This window comes from Populus euphratica, unplaced genomic scaffold (genome assembly GCF_000495115.2).
Source record: "Populus euphratica unplaced genomic scaffold, PopEup_1.0 scaffold95.1, whole genome shotgun sequence".
Taxonomy (NCBI): Eukaryota; Viridiplantae; Streptophyta; class Magnoliopsida; order Malpighiales; family Salicaceae; genus Populus; species Populus euphratica.
In genome coordinates this window covers 766,455-785,645 of record NW_011499885.1, presented here as the reverse complement: position 1 = coordinate 785,645, position 19,191 = coordinate 766,455, and the positions used below count along the sequence as shown (strand labels likewise).

Below are 19,191 nucleotides of genomic sequence, written 5' to 3'. Positions count from 1 at the left end.
AAACTGGAGTTCTAATGAAGAGATCTCTAATATCATAAAGATCTTAATAAAATAAATTTATAAACACCATGAAATTCATAAATAAATTCATGGTAGAATTTATATTTCCAAAGTTTGCTTTACATAATGTCTATAAATTTGTTTCTTCAAAACAAATTTTACTAAGATGTTATCATCAAGCTCTCACGTGTTTCCAACATTTCCTTTCTTTCTTTTTTTCTTTTTATCTTTTCTCTCTCCTATATTATCTTTTTGTTTAATGGCCATTGAATCTATATTAAACATGGATATTGACTTTTACATATAAATTCCTGGGAAAGAATAAATCTGCAAGAAAAAGTTAATGACTATTTAATTTGTGCAAGAATAGCTGTGCATATTAATGACTATCTTGTCGCATGTTAAAGTTAATTAGCTCTTCTGTATCTTGTAAACATGGCTAGTCCCCATGTCAAAACCAAATAACTCATTGGTAGATGCTTTTGTCATATATATAGAATATTGAAGATAGATGGAAAAGCAAAAGGAAAAAAATTATAGAGAACTTTAGCTCGAATCCTATGCACGCAGATGATTTTCTTTGTATTTCATTGATGATTAAATTAGAACCTATATTACACATCATGGATGGATACATGCATGGTTCTGTTTATACATAGATTTTCTTGAGGAAGGGGATGGTTTACAAACAACAATTTGCTTTCTGTATGACCATTTTGCAGGTTGGAGCAATCTTTACAGTTTTGTGATCTCCAAGCAAAAAATTTATGTGCAAGTATACTGTCATCACTTGAAAAATTAAAATACAAAACGAAAGCTTCCCAATACTTGTCGACTGGGGGAAAAAATCATGTGTTTCATTGTAGGCTATGCCTTCTTCGCCTGCAGAAGGAATTAATGAACAGTAAGTTAAAAGGAATAACCACACAGTAAACAAGCAGCTGAGAGGATCCCCAGGAATAACTTTTGACAACAAGGACTCATAAACAAGCAAATGGAATTAAGAACATGTGCTGTTATAACCCCTTTGGATGTAGCTAGGTTTCAAAAAAAATTTCTCAATTTCCTTCAGGAAGAGAAAACTGTAAACACAAGTATAATGGAAACAGTATTTCTCCCAGCCCTTTTAATAATTTGATTTAGAAACAAAATGCTAAGGGGAACTAAAAACAACAAATGCTTCAAACAAAGTTTTGGCTCCAATTTATTTTTAACTGCCCGCTTTCTTTAATTCTTTTCAACTAATTGAACATTTCAAATGCATCATCAGGATTTATCCAAGGCAAGAAAAGCACCTTTTTTAAATACTTCCTGTGAAGTTTCATTGCACCGCTGCATGCTTTTTTGGCATCTAAATTTCCAGTCATGTCATTCAATATCTGAAAAGCATTGCAAAAGAAGAAAATGAGTAAGAAAATAAACAAGAAAAAATCATATTCATATACACAGAGATTCACAGCACAGAAGGAATAGGGAGCTCTAGGAATATTATCTAGGTAGTATGCATTAACTATTCACCAACCAAACATTTCACAAGTTTTATGTCATCTTTCTCGCTACCGTTCTACAATAGATGCAGGCATAAGCAAATGTTAGAACCTACAAGCATAGCACATGATTGGTGTAAGGCATATTCAACTGTTACACGCCACCAGACAAACTCTGGCCATGTTTTCAGTTTCAGACTCCAAATAACAATGTCATGAGTGGGGTTTGAGACTGCTCCTCAACAAGCAACGCACAACTATGGGAACTAGAGAGGGAAATGGAGGCTGCTTAGAATTTAAGTTTGAATCTTTCTCGGGACACAACACAGAAAGGGTGATGCTCAAGCTGCAGCAACTCACCAGTCATCCCCTGCACGCACACAAATGGGGTTTGTGGGTAGTCTTCACTAATCCACGCTTCCACTCTTATTTAATTTCTCCTACATGCTTCTGTTTGGTGGTACATTGTCCTTTCTAAACTATATGGCATTTTACAGGTGTCTAAAGCATAAGCACAATTCAAATTATCAAGCTTACCTTGACAACATCATCCAGGCCCCGAGCTTCGTGCAAAAGCTTAGAGCTCTTATCTTTCAATACACTCGCAACAAGAAAAACAGACATGGGAAGGGGGCCTTCAGAATTTGCTGCCCCATTTTTCATATTTTCCCTTTCAAACTTCCCATAGTGCCGTATTGACTTTGCTCTTCCCTTAGATCCCTCACGTTTCTCACCATTCAGTTCCAGCTCTTCATATACAGTGAACAAATCAGGGTCGTATTCAAGGGCCCACATCATCTGTGGAGCATAATGAAAAGAAATCACATGTAAGAAGTGCAGATTTTATGTTCAGCAAACAAAAAAGTGAGTATCAGTAACTAAGACACATAGTTTATGAAGAGACAGAAACTTTGCATTTTTTTCTATTCAAAGATGCACATACATGACAGAAAAAACAAGATAAAAGAAAAGAAAAGGACAACATTTAGGTACCAAAGACTTGTCAGAAAACATCCAGAAAAGTGGAGACTCATCTGATTACAGTTAATCCAGAATCCTTTTCTACCCACCCAAGAAAATAAATGTACGTCTAGCCCCATAAGAGAAAGGTTTTCGGTTTTGGCAATTGAGTAGCAATTGTTCTCACATGTGTGAATGGGAGATCTAGAATCAAGAGGAGGAGGTTGGGTTGGGTTTGCCTATTAATAGGCCTTGAGTCCATTGGGATGGCTCAGCAGATTTTTTTGAATGATCTAAGATTTGTCCTTAACTGTCTTGCTTACAGAAACTATGAGTCACAGCTTGGTGATGAACTGCAGGATAGGGTGAGGAAATGGGCACTATGCATGCACATTATCAGTTTTAGAACAAGTTTTCTGGACTTTTGACAAGACCAATTCCATAGAAAAACAATTCTACCATTTTTTTTTAAATTAAAAGGAAAAAAATGAGGAGAGATAAGGGATTTTAGTAATTAGAATTTCATATTTGCCTTCATTACAGGCAATCCACATAATACTCGAAACATGCATATTTTCAATAAACCAAACTAAAATAATAAGCAAACTTGAACCATACCTCCCAAAGGTAGAGTGAATCACAAAATGAAAATTCTCGGCGGAACAAAACCATTAGCATGCGGAAAGCAAATAAATAGTCACCTCCACCAAGTGCATCTGTGTTTAAATATCAAAACACATCTTTACTTTCTTTTTTCAGCACAAATCAAGAAAGTTGAGAAAACGAGTACAGGACTATCACAAGACAAAGAAACTCAAAGACTTTAATTGCAGGATAACACAGTTATTATCACTAAAGAGTCACAACTGAAAACCGCAATCTGAAAGGCAAGTCACGACATAAGTTGTTTTCCATATCATGGCTGATACTACACTAAGGCAAACACTCACATATAATCAAGCTTACTCCTATAACCTTGTTCCTGAAGCATCTATTTATTCTCCTATAACCTTGTTCCTGAAGCATCTATATATTAAAAAAAGGGTATTTAAAGGGGTTAATAAGAAATTTTATTTCTTTTAATGAGCTTGTTCCACTTTTTAAAAAATCTTGACAGAGATGAAACTCAAATCTCAGACCTCACCCCTCTCACTCATGCAAGAGTAACATTGAGCTACAAGCTCATTGGTAAGAGAGTATAAGATACTAAATACTGCAGTTTCAAATTGGAGGCCAAAACTACCATCTTACAGAATTGCATCATCATTTCTCTCTTAAACCTAGAATATTTTCATAAAATATATGACAATACCCAAATATGCAGGGCAGAACTAGGAACTTAACTTCAAGGGGACCAAACCTTTTATGAAATGAACAGCATGATTGGATGTTAACTAAAATATTAAAGATAGAGTTGGATGTAATTGTTTTTTTTCTTTTTTGGTTGGGATAAAGGCATCAATTATGATATTTAAGCCTTATATCTTTGGGGGTTCCACGGCCATTTAAAGGTATGCATAAGTCCACTCCTGCAAACAAGCCATCTTAGAGGAGCAAAAGCACAGAGAAATGTTTCCATCGCAGACAAGTCGATTAAGGAATTATCCAGGTGTTGTCTCTTTTCCCCGTGCAAAAAGCCAACAAAAAGTGATATTAAGGATTTTGTCCATTTCTTATGCTCAAAATTTCAAAGCAAACAATATTCTTTTCTTTTCCTTTCTCACTAACCTATATCTTCTTTTAGTAAGTATAATAGAAAGAATGAAAAAGAAAAGATAATAAACTAGTTAGCATAGTTGAGTGACTCAAACTGACTGCGTTTAAGAATTAACAATCAGTATATTGCATAACATACACAATGATTTAAAACACATAATGAGAAAGCATAAATTTAAGAAAATACCTAAATGCTGATGAAGTTTTGGATCAATGACTTGAGTAATTTCAGCCAAATTACTAAGTTGTGTCTCCACCCCAACAGTTCTCCCAGTGCATCTGAAATTTCCTCGCTTTAAAATTTCAAATAACAAAAATTCATGAGAATGTGGAAATCAAAAGGAAAAAATAAAATAATGAAGCTAAGAGCCATGTAAACTCCCAGAAAGCATTAATCATAGAAAAACTCCCGAAAAGCATTAACCATAGAAAAAAAATATTAAATAATTGACAACATCTGAAAAGCAGTCATTAGCGCAAAAGAGGCAAGGAACCAATTTTTGAAAATAAGCAACATCATTAATCCCCATCAGGACATTAAAAAGATAATTAACTCACAAGATACAAGTAAATAATTTTTCAATCAAGGTAAGAAAATTGAAACCATCACAAGATCCATTTAATACAAGAGTAGTGAAAATTCAAATAATCTAAAGAAAATTAACCTTATCATTCACTTCATTGCAATCAAAATGTACTACAAGAATATTAAGCAATAGCTATATACTTTATCCAAGAGCAACATCACACAGTAAAGTGTCTTGTGCACAAAATTGAGAGAAACAAAGAAAAAAAAAAGAGAATGTACCAATCTGCGCATCAATCGTTCAAAACACCAAAATGCATCCGCTTCATCTTCAAGAAGCATTATCATGGGTGAGCAAAGATCACTCATTCCTGTCAGCATTTCATGCATTTGGGATTTTAGAATTTTCACTTCATTACACCAATTTAGACATAACTAGAAGCATCATAAAGGAAGGTATAATCATTATGACCTTCAGCAACTCAGAGAAGGCCATATTTATGGAGCTACTTCTAGATAGCTCATTCTATTAGAAACCAGCAAGTATCCAGATCTTTTCAAATCTCATATGTAATATCAGGGTTATATTTAGGATATGACCATGCACATGCATACCAATATTAATTTTCTGATCAATTGAATTTCAAATGGAAAAGAAAAAAAAATTAGTTGTGTAACTATCATTGCTTATTCTATTAGAAATTAAGTGCTAGAATTAATGGTTAATCATTGAAGGAATAGAGTATCTCTGGCTCTCAAGGTTACAGGGGAATGGGGATAATGCAAGATGCTTGATTTCTAAGAGTACATAACTTCCATTACAAAGAACTTATAACTATAAATTAGCAGAAAAAATGCATAATAAGAAGAGCCCAGAAAAGGAGGGGGGAAAGGAAATGTGTAATGAACTAAGAGTTTCTAAGCGACCATCTAGTATGTACTTGGAATTACTGAGCAGCACATGGTCAACATGGAATAGCAAAAAAACTGGTAGTGGAACTACTTTACTCAACCTCAGTGATTTATCTCACAAAAGCAACAGTTTGAAAAGGCAGAGAACAGCTACTTATTCTCAATGATGGACTTTCACCAACTTCAGAGCAACCAACAACAATGCCAACAGATCCCCTTGTACAATTTATCATAAATAAGGCGAATGGTCTTTTATTCTATCTATCTACACACTGGTCTCAATGTCAAGCACTTATAGTTCAAGCATTAGCACTTCTCTATAAATGCCAGGTATTAGTTTTTGAAACTCTGTTGAATTCACAAGTGTCTGTTATATAGATCAGGTCAACACAAAGCACAATAATGTACATGCTCAGGTCCTACACCAACCACCTCAGAAGCTGAGTGGCAATGATTTAACATATCAATATAATAATTTCACGAATAAGACAATCATTTATTCATCTACCTTGACAATAGCCGACATCTGTATCGATCCAGGCATAAACAGCTAAAATATCCCAAAGTTTTGACAAGTTCTTCTGCTTCTCATAAAACACCAATGTCCTGTCAGTGCGATGCACATCAAGACCTAGCACCCATATTAGTCCAATCAGAAAGAGATTCAATAAAAAAAAAAACACAAAAAATCCTTGATTACAATAATTAAATTATGACTATTGAGTTCTTGAGGTTCAAATTAACAGCATGCACATGCATGACAGTATGCATTGACAGGAGAACAGGAGCCAACTTTGCACCAAGGAAGAGAGAAATGTGCATTTATATATAAACATCACCAACCTATTTGATGTAAGGTAAGCATCCACTGGATCACTTTCTGGTCCAAAGGGCCATGGCTTGTAAGCTCTTTCACCATCTCTGAACAGGAAGCATTTGTTCTTGATTGATTTGTGGCATAGGCATGTGAACTGCCAATTTCAGCAGAATTACCATCTTGAGAGGGGCCTCTGTCTTGATTTGTTTCTAACATTACTAACGGTTCTTGAATGGGCTGACCATCTTCAGTGATTACAGGCGCTGTAATAAATTTTCCACTTCCGACAACAGGAAATATTTGGCGGCACTCTTCTTTCCACCTAACATATTGTACCCTGAAGGTACAGCATAATAACGAATCTTAGTCTTCTAAAGTGGGGAATAAGGCAAAGCCTAACTTCAAACTTTTATGCACAAAAAACAAGGCAATTACAGTATTTAGCTTCAAAATAGTTTACCTACATTTCTATGGGGGAGATCAAGGTCAGCAGTTTCTGATTTGACTAGATTGTATTTATATACATGCAAGAGGATGAAGTCACCAATATAATCTAGTGTAGGAGATCTCCAGAGTCGGATTAAAAAGACTAAAGACCATAGTCTTATGCTTAGTATATTCACCTACAGGATCCATAGGTTATTAAATTTTCTTAGTCCAAAGAAAGAGTTCAGCATTTTGATGGTGAAGAATGCCAATTATTGGAATTGTCAAGTTTTGTCACATTATTGTAATGCCCATTGTCATGATAAAGGAAAGCAATTAATAAGATGATGTTGTTATCAGTAACGTTGATTGGACTAACAACCTAGATAAGTATGACCTTATCCTTTTCTATGGTTTCTTGACCATGAGTTACACATGTAAAAACAGACTACCTTCTACGCTGTCGAATCTGATCTCGTTCATCAAATGTACTCTTAGGATCATAACAACCAAGTAGAAACTCCCAAACTTCTCCTCTAATTGATGGATGGATCCCCTAAAAGTAGAGAAAAGAGCGATCATGAGCATTAAATCTCACAGATTGATTATAAGATCTCTTAAAAGAACAGTTACCCCACGGTAGATTCGACTAAGGGTCTTGCTTATATCCAGGTATCCTTCTGGAGTAAATGCAGCCTGCCATTTCCTTGAACTTAAAGTTTTACCTGCCTGCAAAAGTGGATCCAAAGGAAGCTTCAGTTACTTCCATGACAAGCAATGTGTTTTATGTTCTATTGGCAACACCAATTAATAAGAACTGTTGGAGCTGATCAGTTCAACCTTATTGTTTGTTTATTTTTTGTTTTATGTCGACACATAGAATTGTTGTTAGAATGCAGGAAATTGCTAAAATTAGCAGTTTGACAGCCAGCTCGTAAGATCATTATAGTTGCATAGTCTGGTGATCGCTTCTGAAATTGTTTGCTTTTTCATTAAAACTTCAAAATTTGATTAAACATATCTAAAGAACCCAATTCCATAAATTATTTAATCCAGCTTTAAACTGTAATGAAAAATTAAGCCCTTTTTAGTACATTAATCACACAACCATTTCATATCTGACACAAGAATTACATCTTTGCTCAAACTCTTAATCATATCCAATGATAATAGAAACGTTACTGCAATATGGTACACCACATATATATGACATTGATCCACGTCAACATAACAAATACCATAGAAATCCAAATTAAAAAAATGATATGTGCACAAGAAATATCAAGATAGAGCCACAGTGAAGCAAATTAATCTACTTAAAACCCCAAAAATATAGAAAAGAACCAAATTTACAAACCTAATTCAAAATCAACCAAATGGGCACATCATAAACATCAGAACAAAGCCATAAAGGACCAAAATTACAAAATTTTGATCTAAACAAACAACTCGAAATGCCTCGACATTTTTAGAGCAGGTCCGAGTCAAATAGCAATGATTCGATGCACTTCTTTTTACATTGGGTTCAATCGTATGGATATGAAAAATAAAATACAGGATTTCCAATCCTAGCAGGAAAAGGAGGGAAACGGATACGTGAGTCAACAGAATTCCATACTCAATCTCTGAATCAATGGGCACTTCAGAGGTATCAAAAAAACAAAGAAAGGCCAGAAGTAACAGGTATCAAAAAAACAAAGAAAGGCCAGAAATAACAAAAAAAAAAAAAAACTTGATCAAAATACACAAATGGGTATTCGAAAAAACTAAAAAAATAAAAAAATTCACACAAACCTTGATTTTGAATTTAGATTTTGGAACATCGGTGCATTCAGGCCGGACCTGATAGTACGAATCAGCAGGTTGTCCAGGATCTCTCCACATTTAACAATAGCCAAAGAAAAGAACTCACGAAGCAGAAACCAGGAGCTTGACCCCCTTAAAATGGAGAGATTTACAAGAAGATGAAGGGTTCAAAGAGAGGAACCCAGCTCCCTACCAATAACAACAACTACTACAACGACCAGTTCAAAACAGGAAAAAATACGGGAAGATTCAAAAGAAAGCGTTCGTTTTTTATTTTTTGTTTTTGTTTTTTTAACGTTTTATTGGCTTCCTTTTTGTGTTTTTAATAATAAATTAAGGAGTGATGATGATAATTAATTAGAGGTTGTGTTTTGCATGGTTGTTAGTTGTTAATGATGTTGGCATGAGGGGTGTTCGGTGTATGGTGTAAGATTGATTTTGTGTTTTTTTTTTTAATATATTAAAATAATATTTTTTTTATTTTTAAAAATTTATTTTTAATATTGGAATATTTAAAAAACTCAAAAACATTAAAAAAATCAAACTTTAATAAAAAAAAATACTTATTTGTATTCAAAGTGTGTTTAAGAATATGATTGAACTGTATTTTTTAAAAAAATTAATATGTTTTTATTTTAAATTAATAATTTTAATATTTTAAAATTATTTTAATATATCATTTTAAAAATAAATTTTAAGCAATGTCTATAGAAGCCCTTAGTTATTTTCATGCTTCTGCTCTTCCTATTTTGCTCAACTCACATCACCAAAAATCATATTTTCCTTTACTATTTTTTTCCTGTCTTTTTTACCCTTTTAGAGATTTCCCCTATTTTCAATTTATCTAATTATTAAAAACAGATCAAAATTACTTCTTAATGATAAAAATGGAACCGTCTAAAGTTTAAAATTTATCCAAAATAATACTAATTTTACCCAAAGAATTCTTCTTGAAATATTTTTTTTTTGGAAAATCTCATACATTGAATAATGAATAAATGGATTCTAAAAATCCAATAATTGTGGTTTTCAAATAATTAATTTGTTGTTAATTTTTTTATAAAGTTGGTATTACTCAATTATCTAATATGAACATTTTAGGATTTAAAGATTAGAAATTCTATTACTTATTATCTAGTAATTTATTTTTCAGTTGACTAGAATTTTTAATTTTTACTTGGTTTTGATTGGTTGTCTTAATTCCCTTGCACTTCTCTTGCCCTTGTCTTGGTGCTAAAGTTTGCTTGGTTTCGATTGGTTGATCAAAGAAAATAAAAGGAGTGGGAATAGCGCGTCAATCCAATTTCCACTCGCTACTGGATGTGGTCAATACGGTGAAGAAAAAACTGAAACCGTGAAAAAAAATTAATTAAATTAATTAAAATTTTATAAAATTAATTAGTTTAATTTTTTTTTAATTTATAAACCTAAAATTTAAAAAACAAAATTGAATCAAATTTAAATTAAAAAAACATGATCAAATTATTTTAAATTTGTTTTTATCCTAAACACTAAATTAAAACCAATAAGTTTAAATCAATTCGGATTATATTTTAATTTTTTTAAAAGAATTTTTTTTAATTATTTTTTAATATAATCCAACTAAATAAAAAAATAATTTCTAATCATTATTTGTTTTAGAACTTGGATTAGTTTAATTTGACTGATTTAAAAAACTCAAGTTGATTTTTATAAAAATTAATCTAAATCTAGTTTTTAATTTTTTAATTTAAAAAAAAATACAAAATTTAGTCAAAATAACTCCTTTTTTTTTCTAAAGATTCGTTCTAACCAAAGTTAACCCTCCAAGCTGCCATGGATCATGGTTGTAGAATTAGGAGTTGTCCCACACGAGCCTATGGAGAGTGAAGAAAACGCGCCTCGCGTTTAGGAAGAGTGGTGGAGCCCATGTTGATTGAAGTATGGGCTGGGATTTGGTCACTCCAGTGTTATAACTTACAAGTGGGCCCAAGAGGGAAAACCAGGGGGGGTGGAAGTAAAAACCAGTAATGGTTGACTTTGACCTGACGAGGAAGCATGGTATTTGGATTGGTACCAGAGTTGAATGGGTGTGGGCCCAATGTTGGATCCATTCAATCCTAATCTTAAATTGACACTATGGGCTCAGAGAAAATAAATTTTAAAAAAGAAAGAAAATAATTCAGAAAATGTCAGAGCATATTTATTTATTTATTAAAAGTAGCGTGGTGGATTCATTTTTTTTGTGAAAAAGAAAATTAAATTCATGAAAATAAAAAATAATAATAAGAATATTTCTATATGGGTTGAGAGATATTCTTTTATTTTCTCTCTCTTGTTTTTTTTTTTTTGTATTTATCTATTTTAAAAATAAATATAAATAGAATTACATACCATCAATGCTTGGATAGGTTTGCCAGCTCAAGTTGAAAGACAAAGCACCAACTACTGGACCCAAGTTAACGCCCCGCTTTGATAATGTTCGAAGTTGAAGAAAATTCAATACGTTGGAATCATAATGGGAAGCCATTAATACTTCACCAACCCTTCTATTCTACTTACGTCCTTCTTTGGGATGATCCAATTGCAATTACAAGATGAAGAGGGTATCTTGATCTTTATCCCGTTACATACCATGGATCGAATCAAATATATATATATATATATTCAAAGTTGCTAACTCTTTCCTAATTAAAATTATTTTTTTAATCATATGGAAATTAATCTGACATGATCTAGTTAAATTGATAAATTTAAAGACAATCTAAAAATTAAAAGAAAAAAAAAGTTTGATTCAAAAAGAAATTCAATATGATTTTTTTAATAAATATTAAAACAAAAACATATTGGATTGATCTAAATTTAACATATCAAATCCACAATCTCAAATCAAATCCACAATCTCAATTATGAAATCATGATAACTTCATATAAAACAAATTATAAAACTTAATTACTAATCAATTCAATATTAAATGAAAAAAAAATAATTAAAAAAATCTAAAATATGATCTTAGGTCAACTTGGGTTAAACATTCAAGCCCATAACCTGAATTATGAGATTATGATAAACTGATAGAAAAAAAATCAAAATAAATTATGAAACTCAATTCTCATTTTACCTAATGTTAAAAGATAAAATTAAAAAAAATTAATTAAAAAAAAACATAAAAAATAACCCAAGTCAACTTGAGTAACCCATCATTGAACCCTTCAATAGAGGTTAGTTCAAAATTAGTATACTAAGCTTGTGCTAATCCCTAGAAGGTTTTGGGGAGGGTTTTGCACATTGATTCATTGTCCTTGATGACTAACTCTAAGATATTGTGTATATTATACACATACTTTCTTGAGTTGAGTTAGCTAGACAATTATAGTTGTCTAAAATCATTTTTATATAAATAAAATCTTTAGAGATTCGAGTGTTCAATACTCATTTGGATAAGAAAGAACTCCTCATCTAATAAGGGTTGTAGGTATTCTTCTAGGTATGCTTATGTGCAGACTGTTTTTAGTCCGTTGTCTATTAGGCTCTAGAAAACCCAAGGAGTTTAGCATGGAATAATGACTATGGTAACTAATATTCATCTCATGATAACTAGGAGGAATACATTTTGAGTATCAGCTATGTGCATAGGTATCATAATAACATAAGTTAACACTTAAAGGACTCTTATGAATGTCATTTTGCCTTATCTCTTTTGAGTAATCTTTAATAGGAATGTAAAGTTATTTTTTAAATAAAAATAGTGTATCTCTAACATACATTTCCTATTTAAATATCTCTAATATAGTATTGGACTAACACATTCTTCAGGTGATGTCAAAAGGCCTCTCATAAATTTGTTAGAGTATGATCTTGGATCCTTCATTATCTCTCATTCTGTAATGCAGTCTTAGACTAACATATTTTCCGGGTGATGCCTAAGGGCTTATCACCAATTTACAAGGGGTTGATACAGATCCCTTATTCTCTATTGCAATCTCGGATTAACATATTCTCTAGGTGATGTCGAATGGTTTCTCACCAATTCATCAGGGGTTGATTTTAGATCCTTTATTCTTTAGTACAGTTTAGGAATGACATATTTTTCAAGTGATGCCTAAATATTATCTTACCCACATTATAGATTTGATAGGTTAAACTTGTATCAATTTAATATGTTGTCATTTTATTTTAAAAAATATGATGTTGTCTTGAGTTTTTTTTTTTTAGTCAAACTATGTTTTTACTGGTCGTTTGAATTGTTTTTTAGTCAAACTATGTTTTAATCATTTTATTAAATTATTTTTTTTAATTTTATTATTTAATATTGAGTTACTTGAGAATTAAACCTCATAATCTGTCTCAATTTGCTTTTTATAGAATTATCTCAATTTCATTACTCGAATTCCAGGTTTAGTAAATTAACATAAGTTAACTCAGGTCATTTTTTAGTTTGCTTTCTAGAAGGTTATTTCAGTTTTATAACTTATTTTACAAAAGGTTACTTTTAGCAGATGTGAGGACTTTCAAATGTTTAAGTAAGTATCTTTATAGAGAGAGAAATCATGATGATATTATAGAGAGATAAACTTTGAAAATATGTAAATTTCAAATATAGAGAATGAAAATATTGTAAACCTAAAGCTTGAAAAATTCATGGGGTATTTATAACTCATGAGTCTTGTTTTTTTTTTTTTATGAAGTGAAACGATTAAAGAATCATTTTATCCTTGTGATATTTTGAGTTATATTTTATTCAAAATAATATATATTAAATCAATATAAAATATTAAGAGATTTGTATAGGATTTATATTAAATTAATATAAAATATTAAAAGATTAGTATAGGATCATGAAACAATTTTCATTGGAGTATTAAACTCGAGTGAGTTATTAAAACCTATTAAAAATAAAAAACAGATTCAAACATATTATTTGGATTCAGTATGATGATATTATTTAGATTCAAGTATGATGGACTCAGGCGTGACAACTTGAATCCATTAAGATGCGAGGCAGCATAACCATCATGGTTATGGGCTACCATGCCTATGGCCTTGCACCTTACGGCCAGGCAAGAGCCTAGGCTGAACCTTGTATTGCCTAGGCTCAACCTTGTTGGCAGGATGTTGGGCTTGGAAGTGGAGCCGAGAACCTATTTGAGTGTTTCATGGCTGCTTTTTCTTTTTAGGGGTCGGGGCAGCTGTTAAATTTGGATTTATCAGAAGACATATATGTTCAATTGCATTCTTCAAATCCATCAGAAGTTTTATTCATCATTTGAAAAACACACACCTTAATAATAACGCCATCTCCTATGTTGAAGGCAATTAATTTTCTGTTTCTTTAATGCCAAACAATATATCCTTGCATTATTTAGGTTATATGTCCTTTTAACGAAGGAATCATACAGAAATTTATAAAGCAGCTGAAAGAAAAACTGCATGATATTTAAATCTCCAAGTGAAATGAAGCCATCAAAGGCTCGTTTGTGTTTAAGACGAAGAAAGTAATCGGCATGTTAGAACTGCTTAAGAAAGCAACTTAATGGCTGAAAATGGACTCGATGAAGGTGTCTTCTTCTAGTGTTAACAGACTTGTGTGATTAGTGTATCAGATGTCATTGGTTTAGCTAGCCCAAAGCAGAAGACATGAATATTCTTGATCATGGTCAAAGAAAAGCATTAACCTACAGGCCAAGTTACCTGAAATACTAACAAATGCCAAGCAATTAATCCAGTTCTTATGCTTGAACATATGCTTTGCATTGGTGGCCAAGAAACCAAAAGAAATGAGAATATGAAAAAGCCAAAAAAGAAAGAACCAAAGCTTCACTTCCACAGTTTGTAAAGCTCGTACAAATTGGCCTACAAAAACCCCTGACCATAACACCATCCTTGTCACATCTAAAACTAGGATTTCAGATTCTGGGTGAAAGACACATCACTTGTTCTAAATCTCTTTCATCATTTTTCAATGGCTTACACCACTTGCAAAGACAATGTCTTCCATATTCTTGGGTTCTTGTGTCTCTTGCTCTTGATACAGAAGAACAATGCAGCTGAATTCAAGGTTGGGGATCAGAAAGGTTGGACCGTGCCTGATAACACCAGCTCAAACAGCTCCTTGAACGCCTGGGCTGAACGGAACCGATTTCAAAAAGGAGACTCCCTCGGTAAGTTGATTTTTCTTTTGTCCCAATCATTCATCCTGGATGATGACTGAATCGATTTCTTATCGGTTATTGCAGTGTTTGATTATGATGCTAGCCAAGACGCGGTTGTTCAAGTAACCAAGGAGGGCTACGAGAATTGCACTGCAGAGAACCCTTTGGCAACATTCAACGACGGCCACACTGTCTTCAAAATCAATCAGTATGGAGCTCACTACTACTTCATCAGTGGAAACAGAGATCACTGTCAAAAGAATGAGAAGATGGAGGTCCGTGTTTTAGCAGACAGATCAACGAACGCTACAGCTTCTCCTCCATCTCCAGGTTCCTCTGACATGGTCCCAGCTCCTACACCTAGCAGCGACGAGTCTCCCCCAGCAGGAACAGTGGAGATCAACCCAACTCCACCCCCTACCGGCCCACCACCAAACTCAGCTTCTTCCATGTTCATGAGTTTCTTTGGTTCCATGGGAGCGTTCTTTGCTTCATCACTTGTTTTAGCAATCTAGGTGGAGAATTACTCGAATAATTGTTTGATTTCCTTCTTTTCTTCTTGGCTGCTTTCCATTTTTTTTCCCTGGCTTTCTCAATGATTTTCCTGCTTTCGAGCTCAGTGATTTCAACTGGGAGTTTCGATGGTGTATTGGTATTCGGATATTCGTTTGTCCTGAATGGTAAATAAGCTGGCAATTTATGGTGTGCTTATTGCTTCATGTAAGTTTATTGTATAGAACGAAATAAATAAATAAATTTGTCACTTCTTTTCTCCCATCAAACATCGCTGGTGGTAAATCGGGCACTTCCAAGTTTAAAGCAACAGCAAATAGCAAAAGCAATGGGGGGGTGGCATTGAAACGCTGTTGTTTCAATGGGGCAAGAAAAAGGAATGAACAGGCAGTCAAACAATCTAGGTTGGAGTTGCATAGGGCCATGCAAAATTTCTAGTGTTAGCAATTTGAGTAGCTAATGAAAACTCATTACCAGGTAAGAATTGTAATTGCTAAATGGAAGTTTGTCCAGGACAGAATTTTTACGTCATATTTCATCTTCCTATCAAAAATTCTTGCCAAGTTCTACTTTTTTCATCATTCTAACTGTGTTGTGCAAAATTGAATCCAATATCCCAGCCACCTGAAATCCAAAGTGAGAAGCTATCAGAAACTGCATCTGCTTCAGTCTGCAGATAAAAGACCAAAAACAGCACAATTTAAATACGAACCGTGAAGACACCTCCAATTATGGCACAGACATTGGTGATAAAATGCGAAAAAGACTTGGGATTTTCAGTGATCAGAACCTGATATCAGAAGTAGAAATAAAATGTAACGGGAACAGATGGAAGATCAAAATCAGACAAACAGTATGAATAATCCTCCAGTCCAATAATAATAAAACAAGAGGAAGAATCGATTTTTTTTTTTTTGAAGTTATTATTGAACCTGCATAGGAGAGAGCTCAAAATGGAATTTAGCAGTCGGCATGTAAACAGTCTGTGACAAACTGCTATGGGCTGTATATTCATACTCCTCGATTAATTTACGTTCACTTGAAGATCTTCTTGTAACCACCTCAGTTTTAACTACTTGGAGATAATGCTCTATCTGCAATTACCAATTTATCATATTATTGTAACTGAATGTTACGATATTCTTAAATTGCAAAGATCATAGGTTGTCTAGAATCATATCCATTCACATCTTGTTCCCATGCATGCAAAATTGTCCGTGTTGTTGGGAAATCAACTTACATCACATTGAAAAATGCTGATCGGTTGACCAAACATGCAGTAAGCAGTACAGAATTCCACAAAACAATGAATTTAGAGGACCACTTGCAAGTGACAACTTACAGTGACATTAGCCCCTACATCACGGTGATTAATAAATGATCGTCCATTCAACTTGTCATGACTTCGACCAATGTAAGGTAACAAGCGCTTCACATCACTCATTACCCTGGGCAAAACCTTCATACCAAATGAGAAATGGGATATGACATGTGACAGGTTCATTTGCGTAGAATCGAAGGAATGGGCTCCTGAAAGAGCTGAGATCATGAGGTTTCCTGGAACCTGCAGAGTACAGGACAGCTCAAAATTAAAACCCAAGAACTAGCCAAAAGTAATGCGGAATCCTATTAGGATCAATTTACAGATCCACAAAACAACCACAATATCTTGAGAATACGACGATGGCTGAATGATCATATTGCTCTGTCTTTTTTGTACTACTTTTGATCTTTCCCATCATGAATTACAATGCAACAAATCTAAAGCAACCATAGAGCCTATCCCATTGATTTCCAAGCGGCACGGGAGGTTTACCTTCTTTACACGCACATATCCTTCAATTCTGCATCCTCCTGCTGAAGGCGCTGGTCTTTTAACATGCTGTGTTGCATTTTCAGGTTTATGCTCCAAAGCTTGCCTTTCAGATTCCATTGCAATAGGTGCAACCAAAGCTTCCATTGTCTGAAAGGAACAACAAAAAGTAGGCAAAGACCGCATCAATTATCATGAATAAGCCCAAGTTTGCATCCATGAATAATGTAGCCATGGCACAAGTTAAATAGGAAAGAGAAGTGTTCATACCTTAACTAAGCTTTCTGTATCTCGATCTCCATAATAAGATTCATGGTCATGGCGTCCATGGTCTTCCCTGAGACAGTTGAAGATGCCAGATAACTAAGTTGGCCAACAAAGCAGTAATAAAAAGCCAAATACACAAGAAACTATGTGATCGCAAAAGAAATTAAAGAAAGAAAAAGTATAGGACACAAAATTGTTGTATTCAGTTAAAAATGAAGTTGACATCTGTTTCTGTCAGCAGTCTTTTTCTTAGGTATTTAAAAATGGTATAAACATTGAAATTGTTAGGGAGATCTGAAACTACAGAAAAAGAGCATATTCCTTCAACCCTCCATTTTTGTTCTAATTGTCCATCTCTTTGTTTATTCATGATAATTTTTATATATTTAGATGGCATGTGCTTCAATTTTTAGTTTCTACATGGTGTTGCATTTTGAAAAAGCAGAATCTTGATCGTCAAATTTCAACCTGACTGATTCAAAGAGGAAGTTTACATTTTACAAGGAATTGGTTTTGCCTAACAATTTGAAATTGAGGGAAGGCTTCAAAACAGGAAACCAAAAACTTAACCAAGGCCATTCAACTGACATGTACCAATGGTGTGCCCAAAAACCCAGAAAAAATAAAAAAGTTAATTCAAATGTAAGACACGCCATGCCAAGGCGCAGTCTACCTGGTATATTATTTCCAACTTACATTCACGTTGAAACTGAAGGAAGACCAAACAAATTAAACAATCTCTTAGTGAATATAAGCCAAAGCTCATACCTACAACTGTATTAAAGCATCTCAAGATATGTATATGGTCATTAATGACATAGGTCGTCGTCATTTGTTGTTCTTGTCTTGTGTAGCTTTTGGTTTTCGACTCTTATTTCTTTCCTTGGTTTTATCAATGTTAATGGGTTTTAATTTGGATCTTAATTTTAGGAGCTTCTTGCATATACTATGAAGAAGCCCTTGGTTTTATCAATGTTAATGGGTTTTAATTTGGATCTTAATTTTAGAAGCTTCTTGCATATACTATGAAGAAGCCCTGTCTTCCTTCTTTCAGCATTTTTTATCCATTTTTTTAATGAAAAAAAAAAGTATCCTGATTAAACAGAAGATAACATAATAAGGGAGTTTACAAAAATAGATTCACCTCAAATGGTAAATTTAAAGAGCAAATATGCATTGCAATTGACTTAAGTAAAAGCACACCAAGAAAGTATACAACATAAAGGAAAGATAATCTCATAACCAACTGTCAACAGCATATGAATGGTATAGATGAAAATATATTACCGAAGATTACTTCCTTTACGGAAAATACGAATGGATGGATACCCTTGTATGTGATTCCTGAAAAATTCATGAAAAAAATACTTACAATTAAGAAACAATGAATGCTAGGGGAACTAACCAGCAAGGATAAATGCAAAAGGGGAAATAATTAATAAACTACAATGATGCCTCAAGAAAGTAATCAATAATGAGTTGGAAGAAGTATCTCAACACATTACCAGCAATTGTGTTACTCACATGCACCAGACCAGAGGTGCTTGATGAATTTCAAAATCTATTAGCTACACTATCAGAATAGTGATGCAATCCGACCACGTTGGACTACCACCAGAAATCTACTAACAAGTGATGAAACATTAATCTAGAACATACCTCCTGCACAGATCACCTTCTTCAGTGCAGTCGACCTTAGCCAAAAGAATCCGCCCATCCATTTCTGGATCATACCTGATAAAATGTATGGACATGTGGGAGTTGAATATCATGATGTCAAATTAAATGAAATTAAATTTACTTCAAATGAAGGTTC

The 19,191-nt window shown here is 33.4% G+C and overlaps 4 protein-coding genes across 5 annotated transcripts in view; 2 read left to right on the top strand and 2 right to left on the bottom strand.

The window, feature by feature from the left end:
* Window positions 1–548: 548 nt before the first annotated feature.
* On the bottom strand, window positions 549–8,971 carry LOC105130166 (TBC1 domain family member 17-like). Of its 2 annotated transcripts, XM_011032538.1 has the most exons (11): window positions 8,639–8,969; window positions 7,478–7,573; window positions 7,297–7,400; window positions 6,445–6,755; window positions 6,110–6,232; window positions 4,972–5,060; window positions 4,351–4,456; window positions 3,066–3,163; window positions 2,025–2,285; window positions 1,296–1,379; window positions 549–882 (listed from the first exon to the last, which is right to left on the bottom strand). In XM_011032538.1, the coding sequence occupies exons 1-11, from the start codon at window positions 8,726–8,728 to the stop codon at window positions 868–870; spliced, it is 1,377 nt and encodes a 458-aa protein (XP_011030840.1). In that variant the 5' UTR covers window positions 8,729–8,969; the 3' UTR covers window positions 549–867. The 2 variants fall into 2 exon arrangements, with proteins under 2 accessions (XP_011030840.1, XP_011030841.1); XM_011032539.1 differs by lacking the exons at window positions 549–882; window positions 1,296–1,379 and adding an exon at window positions 1,429–1,857 and having other exon boundaries at window positions 8,639–8,971.
* Window positions 8,972–14,500: 5,529 nt separating this feature from the next.
* Window positions 14,501–15,539, top strand: LOC105130163 (early nodulin-like protein 1). Its single transcript, XM_011032536.1, has 2 exons — window positions 14,501–14,791; window positions 14,867–15,539. Exons 1-2 carry the CDS (start codon window positions 14,593–14,595, stop codon window positions 15,295–15,297), a joined length of 630 nt encoding a protein of 209 aa, XP_011030838.1. The 5' UTR covers window positions 14,501–14,592; the 3' UTR covers window positions 15,298–15,539.
* Window positions 15,540–15,690: 151 nt separating this feature from the next.
* LOC105130240 (protein disulfide-isomerase 5-like protein (DUF1692)) lies at window positions 15,691–19,129 on the bottom strand. The gene is made up of 8 exons (XM_011032644.1): window positions 19,035–19,129; window positions 18,663–18,719; window positions 17,379–17,445; window positions 17,112–17,258; window positions 16,638–16,859; window positions 16,228–16,389; window positions 16,008–16,085; window positions 15,691–15,919 (listed from the first exon to the last, which is right to left on the bottom strand). The coding sequence occupies exons 1-8, from the start codon at window positions 19,127–19,129 to the stop codon at window positions 15,842–15,844; spliced, it is 906 nt and encodes a 301-aa protein (XP_011030946.1). The 3' UTR covers window positions 15,691–15,841.
* A 52-nt stretch (window positions 19,130–19,181) lies between these two features.
* Window positions 19,182–19,191, top strand: part of ETFALPHA (electron transfer flavoprotein alpha) — an 8,466-nt gene continuing 8,456 nt past the window's right edge. The window contains exon 1 of the mRNA XM_011032643.1: window positions 19,182–19,187. Within this exon, the coding sequence (XP_011030945.1) occupies window positions 19,182–19,187 (6 nt within the window). The remainder of the gene's footprint in view (window positions 19,188–19,191) is intronic.

Bases quoted from the DNA above. Each gene is read 5' to 3' on its own strand.
- LOC105130166 (XM_011032538.1), bottom strand. From the start codon at position 8,728: ATGTGGAGAGATCCTGGACAACCTGCTGATTCGTACTATCAGGTCCGG. The intron at 2,286-3,065 runs GTATGGTTCAAG...TATGCTCCACAG, and splicing joins ATTCACTCTACCTTTGGGAG to ATGATGTGGGCCCTTGAATA. The intron at 1,380-2,024 runs GTAAGCTTGATA...AATGCTTTTCAG, and splicing joins GCCTGGATGATGTTGTCAAG to ATATTGAATGACATGACTGG.
- LOC105130163 (XM_011032536.1), top strand. From the start codon at position 14,593: ATGGCTTACACCACTTGCAAAGACAATGTCTTCCATATTCTTGGGTTC. The intron at 14,792-14,866 runs GTAAGTTGATTT...CGGTTATTGCAG, and splicing joins TCAAAAAGGAGACTCCCTCG to TGTTTGATTATGATGCTAGC.
- LOC105130240 (XM_011032644.1), bottom strand. From the start codon at position 19,129: ATGTCCATACATTTTATCAGGTATGATCCAGAAATGGATGGGCGGATT. The intron at 17,259-17,378 runs GTATGAACACTT...TGTTCCTTTCAG, and splicing joins ATACAGAAAGCTTAGTTAAG to ACAATGGAAGCTTTGGTTGC. The intron at 16,860-17,111 runs GTAAACCTCCCG...TGTACTCTGCAG, and splicing joins GATATGTGCGTGTAAAGAAG to GTTCCAGGAAACCTCATGAT.